We start from the raw sequence: 23,702 nt of genomic DNA, 5'->3' as shown, positions 1-23,702 counted from the left end.
CAACATCCGCCACAATCTTAACATTTCGGGTCATATTTTGGAATAATAATTGGAAAAATCTTGTTTTCTTAATAAAAATTTTAATAAAAAAATTTTTGGTATAATTTTTTTAAATATATTATTTTATTAAATCCATAAACAATGTTATAAGAGGGGAAGGTTTTTCTCATTTATTTAATTTTTTAAATTAATTTCCTGTTATTAATAACCATTATTTTATTTAATTGTCATTTTTGCTTACTTTTTCGTAGTTTTCATCATTCTCTGGCTGAGGAACTGTCCCCTTACATTTTAACCGGTTAATACTTCAATAGCCTTTCGACTAATATCGTGCTTCACGTGAGAAGTAAAAAATAACGGAATGACTTGCCCCCTCAGATAATTTTCCCCACCGGGTTGACCCGATCTGACGTTGACCGGTTCGACCAATTTGAAATAAGAATGGGTTACCACCATTCACCGGCTAGACGGTACCATTTTTGTGAAAGCTTACTGCGTAGGGAGTACTTGTACGAACTCACGGTCTCCTTGGGTTCGAACTTTTGACGAGGATGGTCGACAGATGGACCAGAGTAACCCTGGTTACGGAATAAAAATATAAGTTAATATAAATTTTTATCTTTGTACGTAATTAGAAAATAAGTTTAGAGCTAAGATTATTGTCGCAATGTAATCCGAATATTGTGTTTTAAAATCTTCTTTTTTTTTATTTAACATTTTGTAGCATACCCGCATAAAAAATGTTTTATTTATAATTTAATCATTTATTTTAACCGTTTAATAATTTTATTCAGATTAATTGAAATTCAATTGAATTTTGATCAAGATTAAGAAAAATGAAATTATTCACTGTGTAGCTAAAGGTTTATTTTTAATTTAGTATTTTTTTTTTTTTTTATTTGTGTAATTTGAGTTTGGAATAATACATTCTAAAGAAAGAGAGTTAAATTATATTTTACGTTTTTTTCTATTCATTTCCATGTCACACGAGAGTTTTAGTAAAGGGTAATTCGTTATGAAGAATAAGAATAGTTCAAGTTTGAGACTAATGAAATTACAAAACAAAGACAAACAAAGATAGGATGCAATAATCATGTTTTAATTTTCAGGAAAATGTTTCAATGTGCTTAAGGTATTTTTTATTTGTTATCTACCTTTGTCATGGAATATTTATTTTAATTTATTTTTTAATTGTTGATTTTAGAGTGTAAGTTTGTTAATAAATGGGAATTGCCGTTATTATTATTATTACAATCAGAATTGTTTTCATTTAAATCATCCCGTTACGGTTTTTTGAGTTTATTGAATTATTATTTAATATTCTAGGAATGAGTTGTATTTGATTCAGTTACAGGTACTGACTCCATAAGGACCAATTAGTGATGTTATATTTATTTAAGATAGTTATCCAAATTTCACTGCACAGGAAAACAGTGAGTTTTCTTAATTTCATATAAATAATTCGCAGTTTCTTTAATTTTCATATTCACGGCACTTCAATAATATTTCCGGAAGTTAATCAAACATTCAATCAGGCCAATTTTTAGTAACCCGAATGTATAGAGAAGTTCGAACCATTTCATTATTTCACGTCCGAATTAAGCCGCATTAATCTTTATTTAAAGTTATTTCTTACGATAGTATTTCAAATAACATTTCAGTTATACCCGAAGACGGATCTAAGACTAAGAGAAAAAGTTTTTTTCTATATTACATACTTCATTGTCTTGCGCAGGCAAATCAAAAGGATATTGTGTGAAGGAAATCTTACGCCACTTGAGTACCGTAGAAAAATATTAATATTAAATTCCGCCATGTCGACAATCGCAACACCATCTAACATAGTTAATTATACCATACAGAGCACAGAATTCTCACTTTATTACAAAAAGCGAAGAAGTCGCTTAAACCATACGAGAAGAAACTAACAAAATACTTCAATAATCTCAACACAATCAAACTAGAATTTATTTAAAACACCTCCTTTTTTTAAGAGTTGGAGGAACGTCATTTACGGGCGCCGAAGCAATGTCGGACTAGCTAACAAGTTCCGCAAGATAGTAAAAGAGGCGTATGTATTCCTGTGCACTACCGACTAAACGGCGACCCCTTTCTCCTGGGAATAGCTAGTGAAGCATTAAATCAGAAGGTGCGGTAAGCGCCCACACACATATTCAGATAACAAAGCAAATAGAAAGGCACGTACACACACAAAAACAGATCCACACATAACTAAAAAAAAACCAGCACAATACAACACCAAACACACTTGAATCAAATATACCAACACGTATACACCACCCGCGCACAGACAACGCACACCAAAAACTCTCGCAACACTCATACTTAATGCCATCAGCTTTAGTTCGGAAGTGGGGGAAGCCCCCGGAACCCCAGCCAGTGAAGTGACCGCGGCTTCATTGCATCCAGCCGACCCCCAAAAGATCGAGGGTCCCTTTAGACACTCGCCCGCAGCTCTGTCCCCCGCACCGGGATCCCAGGGCCTCTATTTAACCTGAGGCTTTCTTCGGGAGGACGTAATTTTTTCCATAACTGCTTTGCATATCGGGTAACAGCCGCCCAGTGATACTCACTGGTCAACATAATTTCTTGGAGGTCCAGAGGTTCAATCATTTCCACTCTGCCAATAGCATCCACGATTTCCTCACACTCTACTACAAATCTATAATATCGAAAAATACATGAAAAGGCGTCTCTTCAACTCCTCAAGAAGGGCAGCTATTTGAGTGGTTCAACCCAAACCTATAGAGATACGCGCTAAATCCTCCATGACCCGCCAGCAGCTGAATATGTTTAAAATCCAGCGGGCCATGGGTTCTCCTAGATCATCTCCCAACATCGCGTATCAACCTGTAGGTATATCGGCCCTTCGCACAGCTGTCCCATTTCTCCTCCCAATTCCTTAAGATTTCCTCCGTAATTGTCGCACTCAATTCTTTTTTTTTCAACTGAGGTCATAGTCTGTACTCTTCCTATGCATAATCACGAAGTAAGTTGGGAGCAACCCGGAAATTAATAATCAATAACCTTTCGTCTATATTGAGATTAATACTTAATGCGGTGCCCTTTTGAGAGATGGTGATCCAGAGATGGAATCTACTTCAGAAATTGAATATTTTCATATTTTTGATCAGTTATAATCTGATAGCTATAGTGACACTGATAGTTTAGATGATATGTGCGAAGACATGTCGTTGTTGTTATTACCTGACAATGATTAAGATGTGCTAATGAGACCGGTACAGTCGATGCAGATAGGCCTATTCAAAGTCATACAAGTAATATCGAATGGGTAAATTATCATCCGTCTGATTCCATTTGCAGGCTCTCCAACTTTACTGGACAATCATGTATAAATGTTGTTATTCCTGATCCAAATGAATTATTTAGTATTTATAAACTTTTTATAACCGATGAAATCGTTGATATCAAAACCAAACAAACTTATGTGCAGATAATTTTCTGTCAAATAAAGTTTTGAAAGAGTTATCACGATTTCAAGGGTGGAAACTAGCAGATAGAAAGGAAATATTTTTACTAATTGCAGTTTAATTTTTCATGGAGTAATTTGGAACCCCGAAATTGATAAACATTATAGAAAAAAATAACATTATTTGCAATCCCGGTTTTTTTGGCTGTTGTGGGACACAAACGTTTGAACCTTTTCTCTAGATTTTTACTTTTTACAAATAATATTCCATCTAAAAAAAAAAAAAAAGACTACTAAAGTAAAACTTGTCTTGAGTATTTAATTGAAAAATTTTCTACATTTTACACATCAGACAGGAAAGTAGCTATCGATGAATGCATTTTGTTGTGAAAATGTCGGTTGAGTTTCGTCCAGATATAAGAATCAAACGAGCTAGAGTTAGAATCAAAACATATGTTTTGTCTGAATCAAAATCAAGATACATTTATAAACTACTTGTATATACCAAAAGTGAAAGAGAACTAACCATAACGCAAATTATGGGCATACAACAAATGTACTTACTTTGATGCATGACCTGTAAAACAAAAATGAAGAAAAAAGAAATGAAGCATTGAATTTAAAAACCGGTCAATGAAGTGAAAAGGGGTGTAAAATATTTGTCAACTCAACACGAAGTTCTTCAAGTTGAGATAAAAAGAAAACGGCAAAATGTCATCATTCCTTCAATTATAAATGATTATAACTTTTATCTGGTTGGTGTTGATAAAATGGAAAAGAAGCTTGGGGCAAACCCCTCTTGAACAAAATTTGAAACAAAAAGGAAGTGAAATAACACCTAAATATGTGCATATTCAATGCGCATATTTTTCACTAAAAATGTAGAGGAAAGTACAAACGTTTGGAATTTATAGAGGCGTTGGTGTAAGCAATTGTTGAAAAAAATTTGTTGAATATGTATTGTCATTGATTTAATTTTTATCGCTTTTTCTTTTCTCATTATATAGTTAGTAAAGTATTGAAAAGCTTAAAACTTAAAAGGAAAACAAAATAAGACTTAAATTTTACGTGTTATATGTAATTTACGTATTTTTATGAAACAAATTCAGATATTGCAGGAAGAATGTAACTGGGGTACAACAGACTGAGAGTACAATTTTTTATTCGAGTTATTTACAAGGGTAAACCATTCGAATGAGAAAATGTTTACAAAAATATTTTATTTTGTATTTACTTTAATTTAACATTTAGTTACTGAAACTATTATATACCTTATCCTAATTCTTACATTTTCTTCTGGCGGTAGGACGTCCGACAATCCCATCCGTAGTACCATCGCCTGTCACTGCCTAAATGAGCCGTCTAGACAACACAAGATTTCAGCGGTTCCTTTCGGAGTTTACCGCTACCAAATTTTCAAATAAGAAGGGAACTCTCAGTATTCGTTCACAACCTACAAGGTAGAACAAAATAAAAAATAAAAATTAAGAAAATCATAATAGAAATAGATATTTTGTTAACAGATTACCCGGATGGTAAGTGAATATTGAATAAGAAAACAACATAGTAAAATAAAAATCATGAACTGCATTTCAGTTCACCCTAGTCGGAATCGATAAAGAAAATGGCTCTGCACACGTGATGATTCATGAAACCACACATGTATTCAAACCTTTGAAACAATTACAACTCGGCTATTTATCAACCGATTTAAAAAAAAAATAAAGGCTTTATGTTTTAGTAATAATATACATTTTGATAAAACTAATATTTATGGAGATATAATGGATAGAAAATTAAAAATGGCCACCATTTTGTAATTTACGAAGATATTTAAGTCTTGATTTTTTGCCAATTTTAAAACTTTATTACCAAATATTAATGTGATTCGACCATCCGAACTAGAAATATAAATTTTTATATAAAAATAACAAAATGCGGTCAGGGGGAGAATGAAGGAAAAATTGGCATTTTTCCTAAGGATATTTTTTGTTTAATTTTACACGTAGAATCCGAAAATTATAGACAGCCCACCCTTTTAGAAACACTCTGTAGACATTTTTTTTTGCTGATTTCTTTACTGAGTAGACGCGAATTATACAATACACTTGGTAGGAATTCATTTTTTTTTTGCTGCTTTTTACTACCGATCGCAGTCTTTCTTATGGCTGTGACGCATGTAAACAATCTGAGTTATTAGAAACAGTATTAGAGTTATTCAATTAAGAATACTGATGTTCACACGCATCCAGCTTCTGTGAAGCAAAGAATGCAGTTGACGATTATAGGACTGCATATTTTCTGCATTTTGGTAGGCTAAGAATGGCATACCGAAGTACAGTATTAAGTTTGGCTGAATGAATAAGACGACGGGAAAAGTTTTTTTTTTTGTCACTTTTCATAGGACGTTTTTAGAAACGATTTTTATTTGATGGCAGGTATCTAACATGTTTTGCACGTCGGTTCAAAATACACGACATTCAATTAGCAGGGTCTAAGTACAAAGATTACGTAATTACTCTGTATGTAATGAAGAACGAATCTTTTTTGGGGTTCCGATCGATAACATTTTTTTATGTGTGTTACATCCTCAAATTGTTCAGAATCTAGATAAAAGTTATATAAATTGGCAGATTAGATTAATCAAATGTCTGTCAATTTCGTAAAGCATTTTATTATATTTAAAAAGATTCGTAATATGTTGTCTTTAAAACTTTTCATAATTAATTAAAATCTGCGGTTTTTATAGTAAAACATGTTCTGAAAGAAACAGAAATTAATATTTTTCTTTCGTGCTGTTTGTTATAAATAAGATGTTGCATGGAATATAACTGTTACGGACTCGCATAGAATTGAAATGTCTTCATTATTAATATTAATTGTTCATTATTGTTTTCTTTTCTTTTTTTTTTCTTTGTAATTTAATTGATATTTTTTCTTTTACTACGTAATATTAAATATAATTTTGGTTTCACTATAGTTACCCAGAAATTTCAATGTTTTTCTTCCCGTCATGCAGTTTTCGGCAATTAAATTTAGCGAGTAAATTACAAGTGTTAAAACGTAATTCTTCTATTACCAGAAAGAAATTACAAATTTATTTAATATATAAAATTAAATACTTGCGATACTTAGAATTCTGAGGGAAAACTTAACGAGATAACAGGAAATGTATTTCTAATGAGGATATATTACATTAGAATCTCTGAGAACTGACAATTTTTTCTGATATAAGCAAATTATTGTCTGGTTTATTGAAGCCAAGCTATTTGTCCTAGACATTGAAAGAGCTGTTATAATATTTAACAAAGCCTGTACTTTGTTAACTTTTAAGATTTTTGTTATCTGATCTGATTAAATATACTTTGTGGAAAACTTATCCTGGAAGTTCTCGACAGGTGCGAACACTGGCGTTTCTGCCTGCAAAGCTTGACTGCTAGAGCCGTTTCGCTGGTCGATATAGAATTTCCTCGATGAAATCGCCTTGTTCAAATAGAATAAAGTTGAAGAAAGCTCAGATCTTGCAGAACCGTTATTGGTTAGCTGGCATCTCTCCCGCCACAACCCCATTCGGTCGCCCTAGAACATAGACCAAATATTCCGTGCCAAATAACGGCTACTGTGCCTCAAAAACAGATTTGCGACCTCGTTATCCTAATGCTTCTAGTGAGTTCCTATCTTGCGTGAGCGGTTAAGCTGGGTGTCGTAAAGTACCCGCTTTATGTGTCCCTACCGCTCACTTGTCACATTAAAACTAGATCGTTAGTTGCAGAACCGTTAGTAAATGTTTATTCAAATCACTTCTAACGGTATTAATTCTGTAAACGTTCGTACATCTGAAAGATGGATCGGTAATTGCAAATCGGCCGAGCCGTCTAACGAAGCGAGTTCGTCCCCGTGTAATTTTAATTTTATAACTTTATACTTTTGTTACTATACCCCCAACTTATTAGTTCAGATAAGAATGAAGGTAGTGGATGTACTCTTGATTAGGACCGAGAAAGAAATATACAGTCTCTAACTTATTTTATTAATTCATTTTCATTTGGTAAGGGTTCCTAACAGACTCTGGGTCAGAGCTCTAAAGTGACCCGGAGGGTGGTTGGCGGGGAGAAATTTCAATTATTCGGTTATCAATTACTAAACCGATTGTCTAAGACTTTCTAACAGTAATTGTTGATGATGCAGCAAAAAAAAATTGTATGTATTTACGCAATAAATTATATATTTTTTTAGAGTAGAGTTCACAAAACGCTTGTAGTTATAATTTAAAAATAAGTCGTATGTAAAAAAAGGATAAAAATCCATGTTCATAAAACACTATCACCCCAGTAAAAAATTACCGATGTAAATTTTTATTTCATATTTATGAAATAATCTCTGTGAATTTATATGTATACCAATAATAATGTTTTTATAAAATCAAATAGGTTATTATAAAAATTCATGTTACTTTTTTTGTTGAGTTAATAACGTTACTTTTTAAATAGAGAAATTGTTTAAACGTTTTGAGAATTTTGACGCTTAAAAAATTTGTTTTATAATTAAATAGCTATTTGAAAGCCATAGAACTAAGCATAAATAAAGGTTATTTTATGTTTACCTGAAAAAAAAATAAATATATTTATAATATATCAATATTTCTAACTGTATATAAGATTTTATAATTACAACTAAAAAATTGAAGAAGAAAATTACTCTTATAAATTTGTAAATATAAAATATTTTTTATTTTATTTTTATATAGAATCAGTTTATCTGGTGATCCCGTTATGCGATTGGTTTTTTAAAGAAATTGTCTATCCCGACAATATGAAATTTTCTTTCAATTTTCGTCACCGTCGACGACTTATAATATATACCTTGTTCTCGTTTGGGCATTTCAATAGTATTTTCGAAAACTAAAGAAAGTTGAAGTAAACTTAAGGTAAAATATTATGAATATTTCAAAGAACCTTTACTCATGATATTTTTCTACGTTTGTTTTCTTATTTACATCGAGATACAAATGTATCGTATTTGCTTTGATGCTATTAATTTTTCCGCGTAAATTTAGCTCTAATCATAAAATAAAAACATTAATAAAATAATTCAAATAAGAAAAAAACATGTATTTATTCTTAATTACATATTCTAATTTATACTATTAAACAAATATTTTTTTTTGTGAATTTTTTTAAATTTATTTTAATGCGTTTATTTTTGTAAAAGCCTCTCTTTTTTGTCTTTCTGTTTACACTTTGAGAATCACGGTCAGGTATTACTTCAGAAATTGAATGATGATGATATGTATGAGTGTAAATAAAATGTAGTCTTGTACGGTCTCAGGTCGACCATGTCGGAAATGTGTAAGGTATTGAAACCCGACCACCGAAGAACACCGGTATTCACGATCTAGTATTCAAATCCGTAAATAACTATCCATAAAAATAACTGCCTTTACTAGGATTTGAACTTTGGAACTCTCGACTTCGAAATCAACTGATTTGCGAAGACGGCTTCACCATGAGACCAAGCCGGTGGATTTGTAGAAACCTATCTAGTTTTGAAAAATGTTTATTTATTTTTTAATTTAAAGATCGGGGACGAGATAAAAAAAATAAAATTGCAGATAAAAAAATTGGAGAGTAAAGAATATATTTGTTTCCGCCTTACATATTTTTTAATTTTCCATTTATTAAAAAACACGTATTGAAAAATAAAATAGTATACGTTGCATGAAGTATGGTGGGGGTATCCTGTTTTGTTGTCTTGCCAAGTGTATCTCTTCTATTCGTAAGCGACATATTCAATCGAATGACGAATATATATATATAAGAGCATTAATAGCGTATATCTTGAGTATTGGAGTTAGTAGTATCGATCTATCTTGTATTCTGAATAGATAAGGTTATAAAATTTATACAATTATTCATATTCTACGAAAAAGTTAAGAGTTTTGAACATGCGAATCATAATCTACGTTATGAGCTTTTTTATCATCAGTGCGGAGAAATTTTGTAATGAAAAAGAGTAAGTACATTAAAGATCTGCGAATTTGTGTGTGCGTTTAGAATTATTGAACTGAAAATATTCTTATAATATAAGAAGTATTTAAAAATTACGTTAAAAAAAATTGTAATTCTAAATACCTGGCCTGTGTATTTTGGTTAATCAGAAATAATACTCAAGATTTATCAAAAGATTATTTTGGCTTGAATGTAGTTTAAAATAGGATAGTCTTAATAGCTTTAATAAATATGAAAAAAGTCTTAAAAAAATAAATTCAAAAAATAAAATTAATTTAAAAGCTATACAAACTTAAAAAAAAAAATACTTTTATAATTCTAATTTAAATTTTGACTTATATTTACGTTTTCACCAGTAATTAATTTTTGGTAGTTGTTATTTATTCGGCGCACTCTTTAAAGAAAAAAAAAATAACTAAAATTAAAGAATAATTAAAAAAAGTATTTTTAATAAATGAGGCATTTGAAAAAAAAACTTTTTTTAACATTGTAAACGTGAAAGGTAAATAATTTTTTTTAAAGATTTAACTTTTAAAAAATGTTTTAATTACACCCTTTTTTGTTAACAATTTAATTAATTAATAATAAAATAAACAAAAATTATCCTTATTTCTGTCTGGCCATCTACGAATTACATATAACAATACTTTTGTAGGTTGTACTGTTCTCATTCTTCTTCACAGTCTTAGATTCTCCGAAATACTTCATTGAATCTATCGCTGCTTTTCTTCTCTTCTCTAAGTGGCCCGCTCCTTCTCTTCTGTTACGATCCTTAAAAACCTTCAAACTTTTATATTTTTCTCTGAATTTCTACTGCAAAAAATTGTTTGTTCTTTAATGTTCACCTCTACAATATTCTTTATTTTTTTCTCCATCCAGTGATTTTTATGTATTTTTATATTTATATAGAAGTAGTTGAAGATAGTTTTAGTTAGCTTTCCTCCATCCATTCTGTATAAGTGTAAGAAGTAGTTTTGCCTCCTTTTTCTCATTACATCTTCCATTTTTTACATTCCTTCACTTTGGGTCCAATAACTCGTCTTAATATTCTCCTCCCCACAATCTTAATCCATTTCATATGTCCAATACCGTTCAGAGAATGGAATTCAATTGCACACAGTACTTCTGGTCTCACTCCTGTTTGTACAGCTGTAGAAAGATTTATTCGGTTTTCTTTGTTAGCTTATTATTATTATTTAACATACGCAGCAATAACGAAAAAAAATTATTAATGCAAATAAAACAAATTAACATTAATATTGCTACAAAAGCTAAAGTAGAAGTTCTACAATTCTTTTAATACTGATAATTCTCATAACATGAAAATAATTACAATTAAACCATGGAAAATATTTTCCATGGTTATGGGATAGTTTCCGATATATTGTTTATCTTGATATCGTTAATTTAAGTTAATAAATAATACGTAGTAATTATAGATTTAAAAAATAATACATTTACTTGTTTAAATTTCAGCATATTTTTAAAAACAAAATATGTTCACCATGAAAAATACGCAAATCTTCAAGCGAGGTATTTATAATATATATGTGTTATATATAAATCCATCTGTTCATTTTTATCTATATTTTTATAAATTATTGTTTATATTATATCATCGGCAGTAGACCATGTAATCGAATAGTACTTTTTTAATTTCAAGGTATGCCCGCTGCGATTAAATGTAAAAAAAATGTTCACACTATGTTTACAAAACAGCTTTATAATAAACAAATTTTAGGATTAGTAAGTGTGTTTACTTTCAGTTTTCTTAATTTAATTACGATTTTGAATTACATACTATAAACGAATTATACCAAGGATATCTCTAAAGTAAAGACCGCAATGGAAATTTATCTCCTTAAGGTTGATGAACGTGTGTCGTTCATGGCCACGCTAATAATGTACACACTGCATTGTTATTTGTAAGTTGTCGCGTTGCAGTATCTTTGATTACGTGTGAGTAATTACGTTATAAAACGAATAGGAAAATCGATGTTGTCGCCGACCGTGAAATACGTGGTCATAAGTTTTTTAAACCAACAAAAAGTTAAGCCGGTTGAAATTCATAGGCAGTTGGTTGCTGTGTACGGTAATGAATGTAATGAATGAACGAAATGTCCCAAGTGGTTTAGAAATAACAGAATTAATGCGCACGATGAAGAACATTCGGAGAGGTCCCGATTATCACCGAGAACTTTTGAAATGGGTCAATTATGAAATCACAAAACATCGTCCCTCAACGATTTCCGACGTGGCCCTTCTTTTTCCTAATGTTTCAAGAGCTGTTACCGGTCGCATTGTTGACGATAGTTTAGGCCTCAGAAAATTTTTGCACGTCGGGTGTCGCACATCTTAACGGAACGTCACAAAAAAATCCAAATAGGATCTGTTTCGGAATTTTTGATGCGCTACGTAGAAAAAAGTAATGAGTTCATAATTCAATTGTTACCGGCGATAAAATGTGGACTTCTTATTACTCGCCAGAGAGGAAACGGCAGTCAAGTGAATGGCGTCATCCTCAATCACCAACCAGACCGACAAAGGTAAAGCCACAGTCGTTTGGGCATCAACTGATAGCCACAGTTTTTTGGGATCGGTTTGGCATACTGCTGATCGATTTCATGCAGCGTGGAACGATTATAATTGCAAAAGCTTACTTCGAAACCTTACATAAGTTACAGCGCGGCATTCAAAATCGGTGACGTGGGCGGCTGACCGACGTCATCATCTTGCTGCAAGATAATGCACGTCCACATGTTGCACATGTCCACATCCAGAATATTTGGATGGGAAATTTACGATCACCCATCATATAGACCAGACTTAGCTCCTTCTGATTACCATTTGTTTGAGAAATTGAAAGAATTTTTTAGTGGTAAGAGATTCGCGGATGATGATGAACTAAAAATACTGTTAATCAGTGGGTAAATGGACTGGCGGCAGAAGAATACGACGAGGGTATATTAAAGCTGGTGTATCGCTACGATAAATGACTTAATTCATGTGGCGATTATATAGAGAATTAGTATAAGGTATGAAGTTTGAGATAAATAAAAGATATTTATAAAGTTTTCAGAATAATTTTTTTGACAATAAAACGGTCTTTACTTTAGAGATAACCTCTCATATAATTAAAATATTACAATAATAAAAAATTAATCCATAATAGTTTTAATGTTTGTTTTGCTGTTTTAAGAACTTTCAAATTTTTTAAAAATGGATAATTGACAGAAAAATTAAGTTGAGGGATTACATTAGTTATCCCGGCTTCATGACCCAAAATGTTTCTTGCAAAACTTGTTTGAAACAAATTTTTTGGAAGAAAAGCAAAAGTGAAAATTACGTATCTTCATTAAAACAATAAAGGAAAGCAAAGAAACGCTGTAAAGAAACCTTTATTGCACAGGTGATCCTGATTCCTTTACCAAGAGCTAATCATCTGTGAATTAAAGAATTTGCTTCAGTTTAATTCTTAAGTTTTCTTAATTACTATTTTTCTTGAATTTTCATGAAAAAACTTTTTTAAATAATTGTATATCATTATATCATACTAATACATACATAGCATAGCCATACTTAACCTTGAATACTTAGAGTACATCATACTATGTTTCGGGTAGTGCATCATTTTTCTGTAAAATTTCATTAATAAAAATTTAAAATGACGAAAATAAAGAATAAAATAAACTAATCAATTTATCTAGCTCCGGTTAGCATCAATCGTTTTCTTTAAGTACCTTTTAATAAATTTCCCACATTCTCTATCTTTACATTGAAAAGTTTCTGATCTTTCATCTCATCTAGCTCCCTATAAACCAAGGTAACGTCAGATAAAATGATAGTTATTAAGGAAACTATGAAAAATAAATTTGTTATCTTCAACATTAAAACCTTAAGGATAAAACTTCTAAAATATAAAACATCCATGAATGCATATTACCTGTCAGATTATATAACAAGTTTTTTCACTCTTTAATCGATTTGCTTCCCCAGAATACGGAAGATATATTCGGTAATAATTTAGCAAACATTTATAAATTATTTCTGTTAACGATTTTATCTGTGAGAGTTTCTATATTCCCAAATAATATTTGATTATCCGTTTTTACATTAATTAAATAAAAATTACAAATCTTTTAAACAACATATTTTCTTTGCGTAAATTATCAGTTTCCACAGATCCAGTCAAGTACATAAACTGAACTAAATATATTTAGCTTTGATTCATATTCCCTCCGGTATCAGTGTGTTTGTGTTGTTTTATGATTAGTGTACACAACATATCACTATTATGTAGGCATTTCATTTTAGTTATAGTAAGATACTGAGTGAGCAACATAAAACCGAACCTGTAACGTAACCGCTGCAGAATCGGTAGGTTATGCTGAATAAATTTTTATGCATGATACGAATAAATTAAATAAGAAAAACATAAAACGTAATTTAAATGTTGCATTTATTTACCTTATTGTTACAAAAGATGTTCACAATGAACATCCTAAGCATCGATGCACTTTTGTGCTCGACTGATCATATCGAGAGTCGTCTGACGCAAATGTTGTCAATTGCGTTGATTTCTCGTTGAATGTTCAACTTCACTTCATTAATATTATGGGAATTATATGAATAAACTCTCTCTCCTTTCAGTAGTCCGAAGGTAAAAAATCGCAAGTACAGAACTCTGTCCACCAACAATGTTTTCGAGAAACCTGTTGCTATAATCAAGTCGTCTGTCTCCTTCGGTTGTTGCACAGTTGTAAAGCGGTACTGTTTCAATTTATTACCTTTCAGATAATACTTCAGAATATGAATGAGGATGATATGTATGAGTGTAAATGAAGTGTAGTCTTGTACAGTCTCAGTTCGACCATTCCTGAGATGTGTGGTAAATTGAAACCCAACCATTAAAGTACACCGCTATCAATGATCTAGTAATCAAATCCGTGTAAAAATAACTGACTTTACACACAAACACAACCGCAATAAACAATACCGCACTGCAACAAAATACTGTACTGACACGTAACCATCTGACAAACGGCAGCAACAATCAGTAGTAACATATACATCCACTAGCCGCGCCAGTTGTGTGAGAGCCTTTCATAAGTAGTGCTCGGTAGCGGTTTCATAATGGGTTCGGTTTTATGTTGCTCATTCTGTATATTATTTTGAAAAATTATGGTAATGTGATAATTAGCGATTATATTTTAAACAACAGAGGAAAATTTAGTAAAATAATATAATATAATGATAGGAAAATTATTGTAATGAAATTAAGAATTTCTATAGCTTTTGAATAACGAAAATAAAAGCAAATTGTAAACTACAAATAATGCAGATTTCAATGAATTTATTATTATCAGTGTACAAGTATTACATCGCAAAAGTAACCTGACCTCGAGCTCACTGAAAATAGTTAGTGCATCTTTCGGCAGAATAGAGTACGAATTTTGTTTACGGTAATATAATTTTAGATTAGTGTGCGCATTATTTTATATTATGTTTTATCACTTTTTTATTTTAGTAATCTGACTTCAATTTTAAAATATGAAGAATCTCAATTTATTACAAAATAAGCTAATAAAATATATTTATTATGTAGTGGTAGCAACATAGTGGAAGTTTTATTTTAATCATAAAAATTCTTTCTTCTCTTTTGAAAGCGATGGATGGATGTGTAAAAATAGTCATAATATGTTTATTATTGTGTGCTTATTTTGTAAATAATATTTGATATATATATATATATATATATAATATATTTAAGACCACCTTTTTTAGATTACTATAGATCATTATTAATTAATTAAATATTCACTTTTTTTACAGGTGTGTTGCAGTTTTGTGGGAAAAAGGATATGCAGGGTAAGTGTTCAATGAGAGGTAGTTAATTTTATTTATTTTTTAAAGACACATGCACAAATAAGTTTTTAAATCTGTTATTTACTTTAAAAAATGTTAACGGTTAGATACACATTTAAAACATGACATCCATCTCTGTATAAAAATGATATGTCATATTTAATCGCGACTAACATTCAGCTCAAAATCAATTACTTGAATGACAGAACGATTTAAAGCAGCTGTTCTTAATTTTCAATATCCAACCCTCATTTCTTTATTCATCACTTTTCCGCAAACTAAAAATAAATATTGCTTATTGTCAAACTATTTAAATTTGATAAAACTGCCGTAAATTTGTCCTCATCATTTATAATATTTTGAAGTAAATTTAATAAATTTATCCTTCCAAAATTTTTCTCATTAAAATATTTATATCTTCCGGACGAATATTTTAAATCGTGAGTATAGATAACGGTTATTAGCTGTCTCAAGGATCTTTAATCGATTTACCTTACCGCTGAATAGGTTAATGTATGCTGATTGATTCTCCAACCTATAATTCGATTTAGAGAAACGATCCAGAAATAACACCCGTTTGAAAATATCGAATTTAGTTGGTCCAACGCTCTGCGTAATTAAAAATATATACCTGACAAGAAAAAATTATAGTAGGTATGGCAATAGCCCCAAGAAGGAGATTCCTACAAACCCAGAGTAGCGTTAATCATTTTCCGTTACACGTAATATTTCACCAGTTACTAGTTTCGTTTTACCGATAGTAAAACATATTTTATAATGCGGTTTGGCATTTTTTTTTTTTTTTTTGTGGGCGAAAATCGCTAGGGCGTTATTATCGCCCGGAGATTTGGTATATTAAACTGTAAACGCAGATATGGATAATTCTTGCAATAAACAATATTTTTATGTTATTATAAAATGATTTTAAACGTTTGGATCGGTTCTTATGGAACAATCTTTTTTTCGTATTCATTTCGTATTTTTTTCAATCTTTTTCATAAGTTTTTTCTTATTTATTCCACAGAAAACTTTGTCACCAATCGCTGTGCTCGTGAATGTAGTTGGTTGATTATTTAACTTTCACTAGTTTTTGAACTACCATTGATTCAAAGTCACGCAAACAATGGTGGTCCAAAAAATCTCAACATCTGATATATATAGGGTTAGCTTGATTTTAAACAGTTTCGTTCGAAATCACCCCAGATTATTTTTACTGTTTCGATTTCACTACCCTCAATTTATGGTTTAACAACCGTCTTTTGTAATACTGCCCATCGATACACCTAAATAGATGTTCCATTAGAAGAGTTGCCGGACTCAGGTTATGAATTCATGGGAACGAAAGGGCTCGGGGGATCATTCTCACGTTACGATGTGGGTCCGGTCCGGTAGGTAAAGAGGGTAGGAGTATAAAATACTCCGGGAAAGACGGTGAAGTCAGTCTAAGCGAGATACTATGATGTCAGTCTGCGAGATGAAGTTCTGCGAGATGTGAGTCGCGAGGGGAGTCTGCGAGAGAGTGCTACGATAAAGGAGTTATCCGAGTACGACGCGATTAAGGTGACGTTACAAGTAATTCCAGTACACGAAAACTAGAGATGGTTCGATCAGATACTGAAAGACTGTAAGTGGACGAGGTAATGTATTAAATTTCATTCAGAAATTGTTAGGGTAGTTTTATTGGTGAGCAGCAAAGGTATTTGCAGTGAAAAAAACTTTATACTTGTCTTATCTATTGTTCTATTGTTGTTAATACAAAACTAATGGTTAAAAAAGTTAAGACTAGCGGTCATGCTAATGTTTATTTATCAATAGAAATAAATTCTGCTTTTAATTATTTATGTACCTGTAAATAAATCCTGACGATTACTTTAAATTTTGTTTTGCATGTAATCACTGTCTATAATATAATAATATTAAATTTGATAAAACTTATATTTGATAAAAATAATAATAATTATTATTATTATATATATTGTATTATTTCATAATAGATATTATATTACTATTATTATTTTTATTGTGATAACTACGATTATCATTTCTTAGTTATTGATATTTATTATAATTATTGTTTACTGTTGCAATTATTGTCATTATTATTACTATTATTGATTTGTCTTGTTTTCATTATGTATTTAAACCAATAAATTGTAATTAAAAAAATATTTTCAACTGTCAATCTCTCAGTATCCTGATCAAGGGCGAACTATCTGCAGTATGTTAAAAATGTTAACTTATTTGTATGTTCACATGTATATAAATAAGTCTAAATAAGTCTTTTATTCAGCCACTTCTATTAAACCCAACACTATACATAAGATTACGATAAAATTCCTCAATATCCTTCTATTGCAATTTGTAAAAAACATTACCCAACCGTTTAAACATCTTCCCACCGATTTACCTAAAACATAATTAAAAGATTTTTTTACAGGAACAATATTGCTCTTTCAATTAATTAACAAGTACGGTTAATTTAACAATTTATAAACTCCCGAAATTTTCTCATCTGAGTATAACATGTACATAAATATGTGTTCAAATAATTTTATTAATATTTTATATATTTAGTAACCCACCTATTTAATTTAAAATTATTTCATTAGTTTATATTTAACAAAATTAATGTTCGCTGTAAGTACATACATTTAAAAAAAAAATTAATTTGCATTTTATGATGCGGTTCTGATCAAGATTTTATCACGTTATCCTTTGAGCGACCCAGACAAATGCTGATTCATTTCATTTCGTATTTATTGAGTAACACAAGAATCTGTTTCTGACCTACATATATGTACATAATAGGTTATATTATGAAACTGTCAGAATAAAAGATTTATTTATTTTATTTAGGAATGTAATGTTAAATAATTTTAGTTCTTCTTATACCCGTACTCTCTATTTCCCTCAGGAGAATTAAATATTTAAATACTGGAATGTTGGACTGCTATTTTTCGAAACACAGCTGTTTTCAGGAGTAAGCAAGAGACTTAATGGTGCCTAAAAAGAAATTCTTTATTACTTTCTACGTTGGGGATTAATGATCAAGTGTTTCACACTTATTCAAATCATTTAATGTTAAGTTTTTGCTTATTCCTAAGGAGATCACGAAACAAATTTTATTAGACTACAAAATTAGAGAGATTGACGTAACCTCTTGAAAAAAAGTTCACTTGTCAAAAACAAAAAATATTTGTTAATTAATTTAAATCAGCAAGTTTACTTTTTCCTTATTTCGCTTTACCACCCGGCCAGACCCACAGTTAAGTATAACACAACCCGAGGAAGTGTCCCATACTCAAACGAGCCTCCCCGTCTACCGGCTTTACGTCCGGCTGGACAGGTCGTCTAGCCGGTAGGATCTTGTCTTTTACCTTTTTAGCTCTATCTCTAACATCTGAGCGGAGCTAGTAGGCCGAACTATGTCGACCCTGTTCCCCCCTTATCAAAAGTTAAAACCCATCAGGATTTGAAACCCGTTCGTTGATGCTTAGGGGGGTGGTGGGGTGGTGACTGGAAGCGTCACAAGCCGGATGTCTACCCCTATAGTGTTGGTATGTTCCCCCACTCCTGGAGCTGAGTATGAGTAGGAGGTCTGTCCGCTTCGGCCTGGTAGACAAGACCAGAGTCCATAATGAAACAAAGTCAAGGTGAATGAACTAAGTTGAATTCACTAAGGGAAATAGGAATAAATTTCGTTGTTGCGAACAACATATTTAGTGGTATGTTATTATTCATTTACCTCGATATTAATGAGACATTTACAAATGAATTGACTCTATAAAATGTAGATCTAGGTGCGGGGTTCGTGCTTCTGCGAACTCGATTAGCTACGTCACAGGGCAACGATGTCTGACATTAAAGATATCCGGATAAAACCTGCAGCGAAGGCAAAACCTGAGTTTATAAAACGCTGATGTAAATATATACCGAAGCATTTAAATCGGTGGCATCCCAACAAGGCCTGGCTTATTACTATAAGATGTAAAAAGTTAGAGGGCAAAGGACGACTCCAGTTAAAGCCCATCAGAGCTACAAAGGAGGGTGGGTGGCGATCGGAAGCATCATAAGACGGGTGTCTTCCCCTATGTGGTTGGGATGTTTCCTCACTCCGGAAGCCGCGACTCAGTCTTTCTGCCCTCGCCTCTAGTGGAGAAACCCCAGGATGGGGTGTCCCCGCCGGGAGTGCGGTCTTTTAGCTTTTAGCTCGGCGGCTCTCTGGAGTACCCGTGTCTAATAGCCACTGCCCACCCCTGCAAGTACTAGCGAACAGCAAAACTCGACGAGTCTGTCCGTCACCCCCTCGTTTTCCTCTCTTTTTCCCGCATCGTGTTTGCTATGAATCCAATTATGTAGCTTAAGTTTATTTTTATGGTATCAAAATGTTTTTTTTCAAATATACCTCTTTAGTCTACTTTGTTATTAGTCTAATTGATGATTGAAGGCTTTATTTTCATTAACATTTTAATAAATTTAAATCTACCCAGCAGTTGTCCTACAAGGTATGTGAGCACAGTAATAAAGCTCTCTATGCTTGAATGATGTCTACTGCATGCTCTATTACTTCCTTAATGAAGGTCAAAGTGTACTCAAAACCATTAAATTTAAATTATTGATAATTATGTTATTGGATTAAAATTTTATTAATAATGATTGTCAATTAATTACAGATATATACGGGAGATCTATTTAAAGATTAATGTATCTTGGATATCACAGTGAGTATATATACTTAAACTACTATTTACACTGTTTTAAAGTATTTATTGTTCATCTTTTATTATTTAATTGTTATCCTAGAAAATAGTTAATTAGGAATTTTATTGATTTGTTTTTTCTTAGAATGTTAAATGACCAAGGTACTCATTTTTAACCAAGTATTTGAATCAATACCAATAAGAACTTTCATGCTCTGATACTAAAATAACTTTAAGATATATATGTCTTATTGTATTAATGTATATGACTATATCACTTGAATCAACAGTACAAATAGGAATAATATATTAGTTTGCATAAAAATAGTCCTATTTGATATTTATACAAGACTAGAAAATCAAATCGAAGATGATCAATCATGTATATCCGTTATTTTGACAAATAATGGTAATCATTCTGAATTTATGGATTATATGATGCTCTTATAATGGGCAGGCAGGAGTAGGTTTCATAATGAACAAGAAGATAGGGAAGAGAGTAGAGTATTTCAAAACGCATAGCGATAAAATCATTGTAATAAGGATAAAATCAAAACCTAAACCGACAACGATTGTTAACGTCTATATGCCTACAAGCGCCCATGATGATGATGAGGTAGAGTGTGTATACGAAGAGATTGATGAAGTAATTAAACACGTAAAAGGAGATAAAAATTTAATAATAGTTGGAGTTTGGAATGCAAGCATTGGAAAAGGCAAGGAAGGAAATATAGAGGATGAATAAAGGCTGGGCAAAATGAATGAGAGGGGACCGACTTATAGAGTTTTGCACGAAGTATGATTTAGTAATTGCCAACACCCATGATTTAAAAATCATAATACAAGAACTTACATTTGGAAAAAGCCAGACGATACTACAAGGTATCTTGTAGTAGATTATATCATGGTTAAGCAAAGATTTAGAAATCAACTCGTTGACTGCAAAACTTCCCCTGGAACAGACATTGATAGCGACCATAATTTGGTGATAGTGAAATGTAGATTGGGGTTTAAAAACCTGAAGAAAAGGTGTCAGATGAATCGGTGGAATTTAGAGAAGCTTGAGGAAGAGGAGATAAAGAAGATTTTTGAAGAGGACATCGCAAGAGGTCTGAGAAAAAATATAAGGTAGAAAATGTAGAAGTAGAATGGGAGAATGTTAAAAAGGAAATTCTTAAATCAGCAGAAGCAAACTTAGGCGGAATAAAGAGAACTGGTAGAAAACCTTGGGTTCAGACGATATATTGCAGCTGATGGATGAACGTAGAAAATATAAGAATGCTAGTGATGAAGAAAGTAAAAGGAATTATCGGCAATTAAGAAATGCGATAAACAGGAAGTGCAAACTGGCGAAAGAAGAGTGGATTAAAGAAAAGTGTTCAGAAGTGGAAAGAGAAATGAATATTGGCAAAATAGACGGAGCATACAGGAAAGTTAAGGAAAATTTTGGGGTACATAAATTAAAATCTAATAATGTGTTAAACAAAGATGGTACACCAATATATAATACGAAAGGTAAAGTCGATAGATGGGTGGAATATATTGAAGAGTTATACGGAGGAAATGAATTAGAAAATGGTGTTATAGATGAAGAAGAGGAAGTTGATGAGGATGAAATCGGAGAAACAATACTGAGATTTGAATTTAATAGAGCATTAAAAGATTTAAATGGCAGAAAGGCTCCTGAAATAGACGGAATACCTGTAGAATTACTGCGCATAGCAGGTGAGGAAGCGATTGATAGATTATACACACTGGTGTGTAATATTTATGAAAAAGGAGAATTTCCGTCAGACTTCAAAAAAAGTGTTATAGTCATGATACCAAAGAAAGCAGGGGCAGATAAATGTGAAGAATACAGAACAATTAGTTTAACTAGTCATGCATGAAAAATCTTAACTAGAATTCTATACAGAAGAATTGAGAGGAGAGTGGAAGAAGTGTTAGGAGAAGACCAATTTGGTTTCAGGAAAAGTATAGGGATAAGGGAAGCAATTTTAGGCCTCAGATTAATAGTAGAAGGAAGATTAAAGAAAAACAAACCAACATACTTGGCGTTTATAGACCTAGAAAAGGCATTCGATAACGTAGACTGGAATAAAATGTTCAGCATTTTAAAAAACTTAGGGTTCAAATACATAGATAGAAGATCAATTGCTAATATGTACAGGAACCAAACAGCAACAGTAACAATTGAAGAACATAAGAAAGAAGCCGTAATAAGAAAGGGAGTCTGACAAGGATGTACCCTATTTCCGTTACTTTTTAATCTTTACATGGAACTAGCAGTAATGATGTTAAAGAACAATTTAGATTCGGAGTAACAGAACAAGGTGAAAACATAAAGATGCTACGATTTGCTGATGATGTAGTAATTCTAGCCGAGAGTAAAAAGGATTTAGAAGAAACAATGAACGGCATAGATGAAGTCCTACGCAAGAACTATCGCAAGAAAATAAACAAGAACAAAACAAAAGTAATGAAATGTAGTAGAAATAACAAAGATGGACCACTGAATGTGAAAATAGGAGGAACAAAGATTATGGAGGTAGAAGAATTTTGTTATTAGGGAAGTAGAATTACTGAAGATGGACTATGCAGGAACGATATAAAATGCCGAATAGCACAAGCGAAACGAGCCTTCAGTAAGAAATATAATTTGTTTACATCAAAAATTAATCTAAATGTCAGGAAAAGATTTTTGAAAGTATATGTTTGGACTGTCGCTTTATATGGAAGTGAAACTTGGACAATCGGAGTACCTGAGAAGAAAAGATTAGCAGCTTTTGAAATGTGGTGCTATAGGATAATGTTAAAAATCAAATGGGTAGATAAAGTGACAAATGAAGAGGTGTTCCGGCAAATAGATGAAGAAAGAACCATTTGGAAAAATATAGTTAAAAGAAGAGACAGACTTATAGGCCACATACTAAGGCATCCTGGAATAGTCGCTTTAATATTGGAAGGACAGGTAGAAGGAAAAAATTGTGTAAGCAGGCCACGTTTGGAATATGTAAAACAATTGTTAGGGATGTAGGATGTAGAGGGTATACTGAAATGAAACGACTAGCACTAGATACGGAATCTTGCAAAGCTGCATCAAACCAGTCAAATGACTGAAGACAAAAAAAAAATGATACCTTGCCTTTCAACTAAAAACTGTCACTCCTCAATAGCATGTCATAATTTTAAAAGGTACACTAAATTTTTCCAAGAACAGAATCACCCAATTCATACTGAACCTATATGAAAACAGCACAAAACTTCGAGAAGCTATACTACCTGCACTCCATAATATCAAGTTTTATTACCATATATTTATAATTTTTGGCCAAATTAATAAACTGTTGAACAAGCAACTCATTGATGCTATATGAGGGCAAGTCATCATTCACCTTACAGACCTGCACTTCTGGAATCAATAAGCTTCCTAAGTACTGAATGATGTGCATTGTAGTCTCAGAAGTTTTCACTGATTGGTAGATTTTAGAGCGAGGTTGGACTTCATTTTCATTGGTGATGAATGAAGAAAACGCCTTGTTGCATGTTGAATAATGGTTTAATGAATTGTCATCTTGACAGATAATGAAATTAATTGTAACATAACTTATAACATCCCATATAAAAGTAAAAAATTTAATAAAACAGTAAAGCTAATATTCATCCGAACAATGAATG

General features: G+C 31.8%; 1 protein-coding gene across 1 annotated transcript in view; it reads left to right on the top strand.

Moving 5' to 3' along the window:
* The first annotated feature begins 9,224 nt into the window (after positions 1-9,224).
* Positions 9,225-23,702, top strand: part of LOC142332939 (uncharacterized) — an 87,844-nt gene continuing 73,366 nt past the window's right edge. The window contains exons 1-4 of the mRNA XM_075379651.1: positions 9,225-9,463; positions 10,936-10,992; positions 15,292-15,327; positions 19,998-20,045. Of these exons, the coding sequence (XP_075235766.1) occupies positions 9,396-9,463; positions 10,936-10,992; positions 15,292-15,327; positions 19,998-20,045 (209 nt within the window). The 5' untranslated portion in view covers positions 9,225-9,395. The remainder of the gene's footprint in view (positions 9,464-10,935; positions 10,993-15,291; positions 15,328-19,997; positions 20,046-23,702) is intronic.

Source organism: Lycorma delicatula, chromosome 12 (assembly GCF_047948215.1).
Source record: "Lycorma delicatula isolate Av1 chromosome 12, ASM4794821v1, whole genome shotgun sequence".
Taxonomy (NCBI): Eukaryota; Metazoa; Arthropoda; class Insecta; order Hemiptera; family Fulgoridae; genus Lycorma; species Lycorma delicatula.
This window is presented reverse-complemented; position numbering and strand designations above follow the sequence as displayed.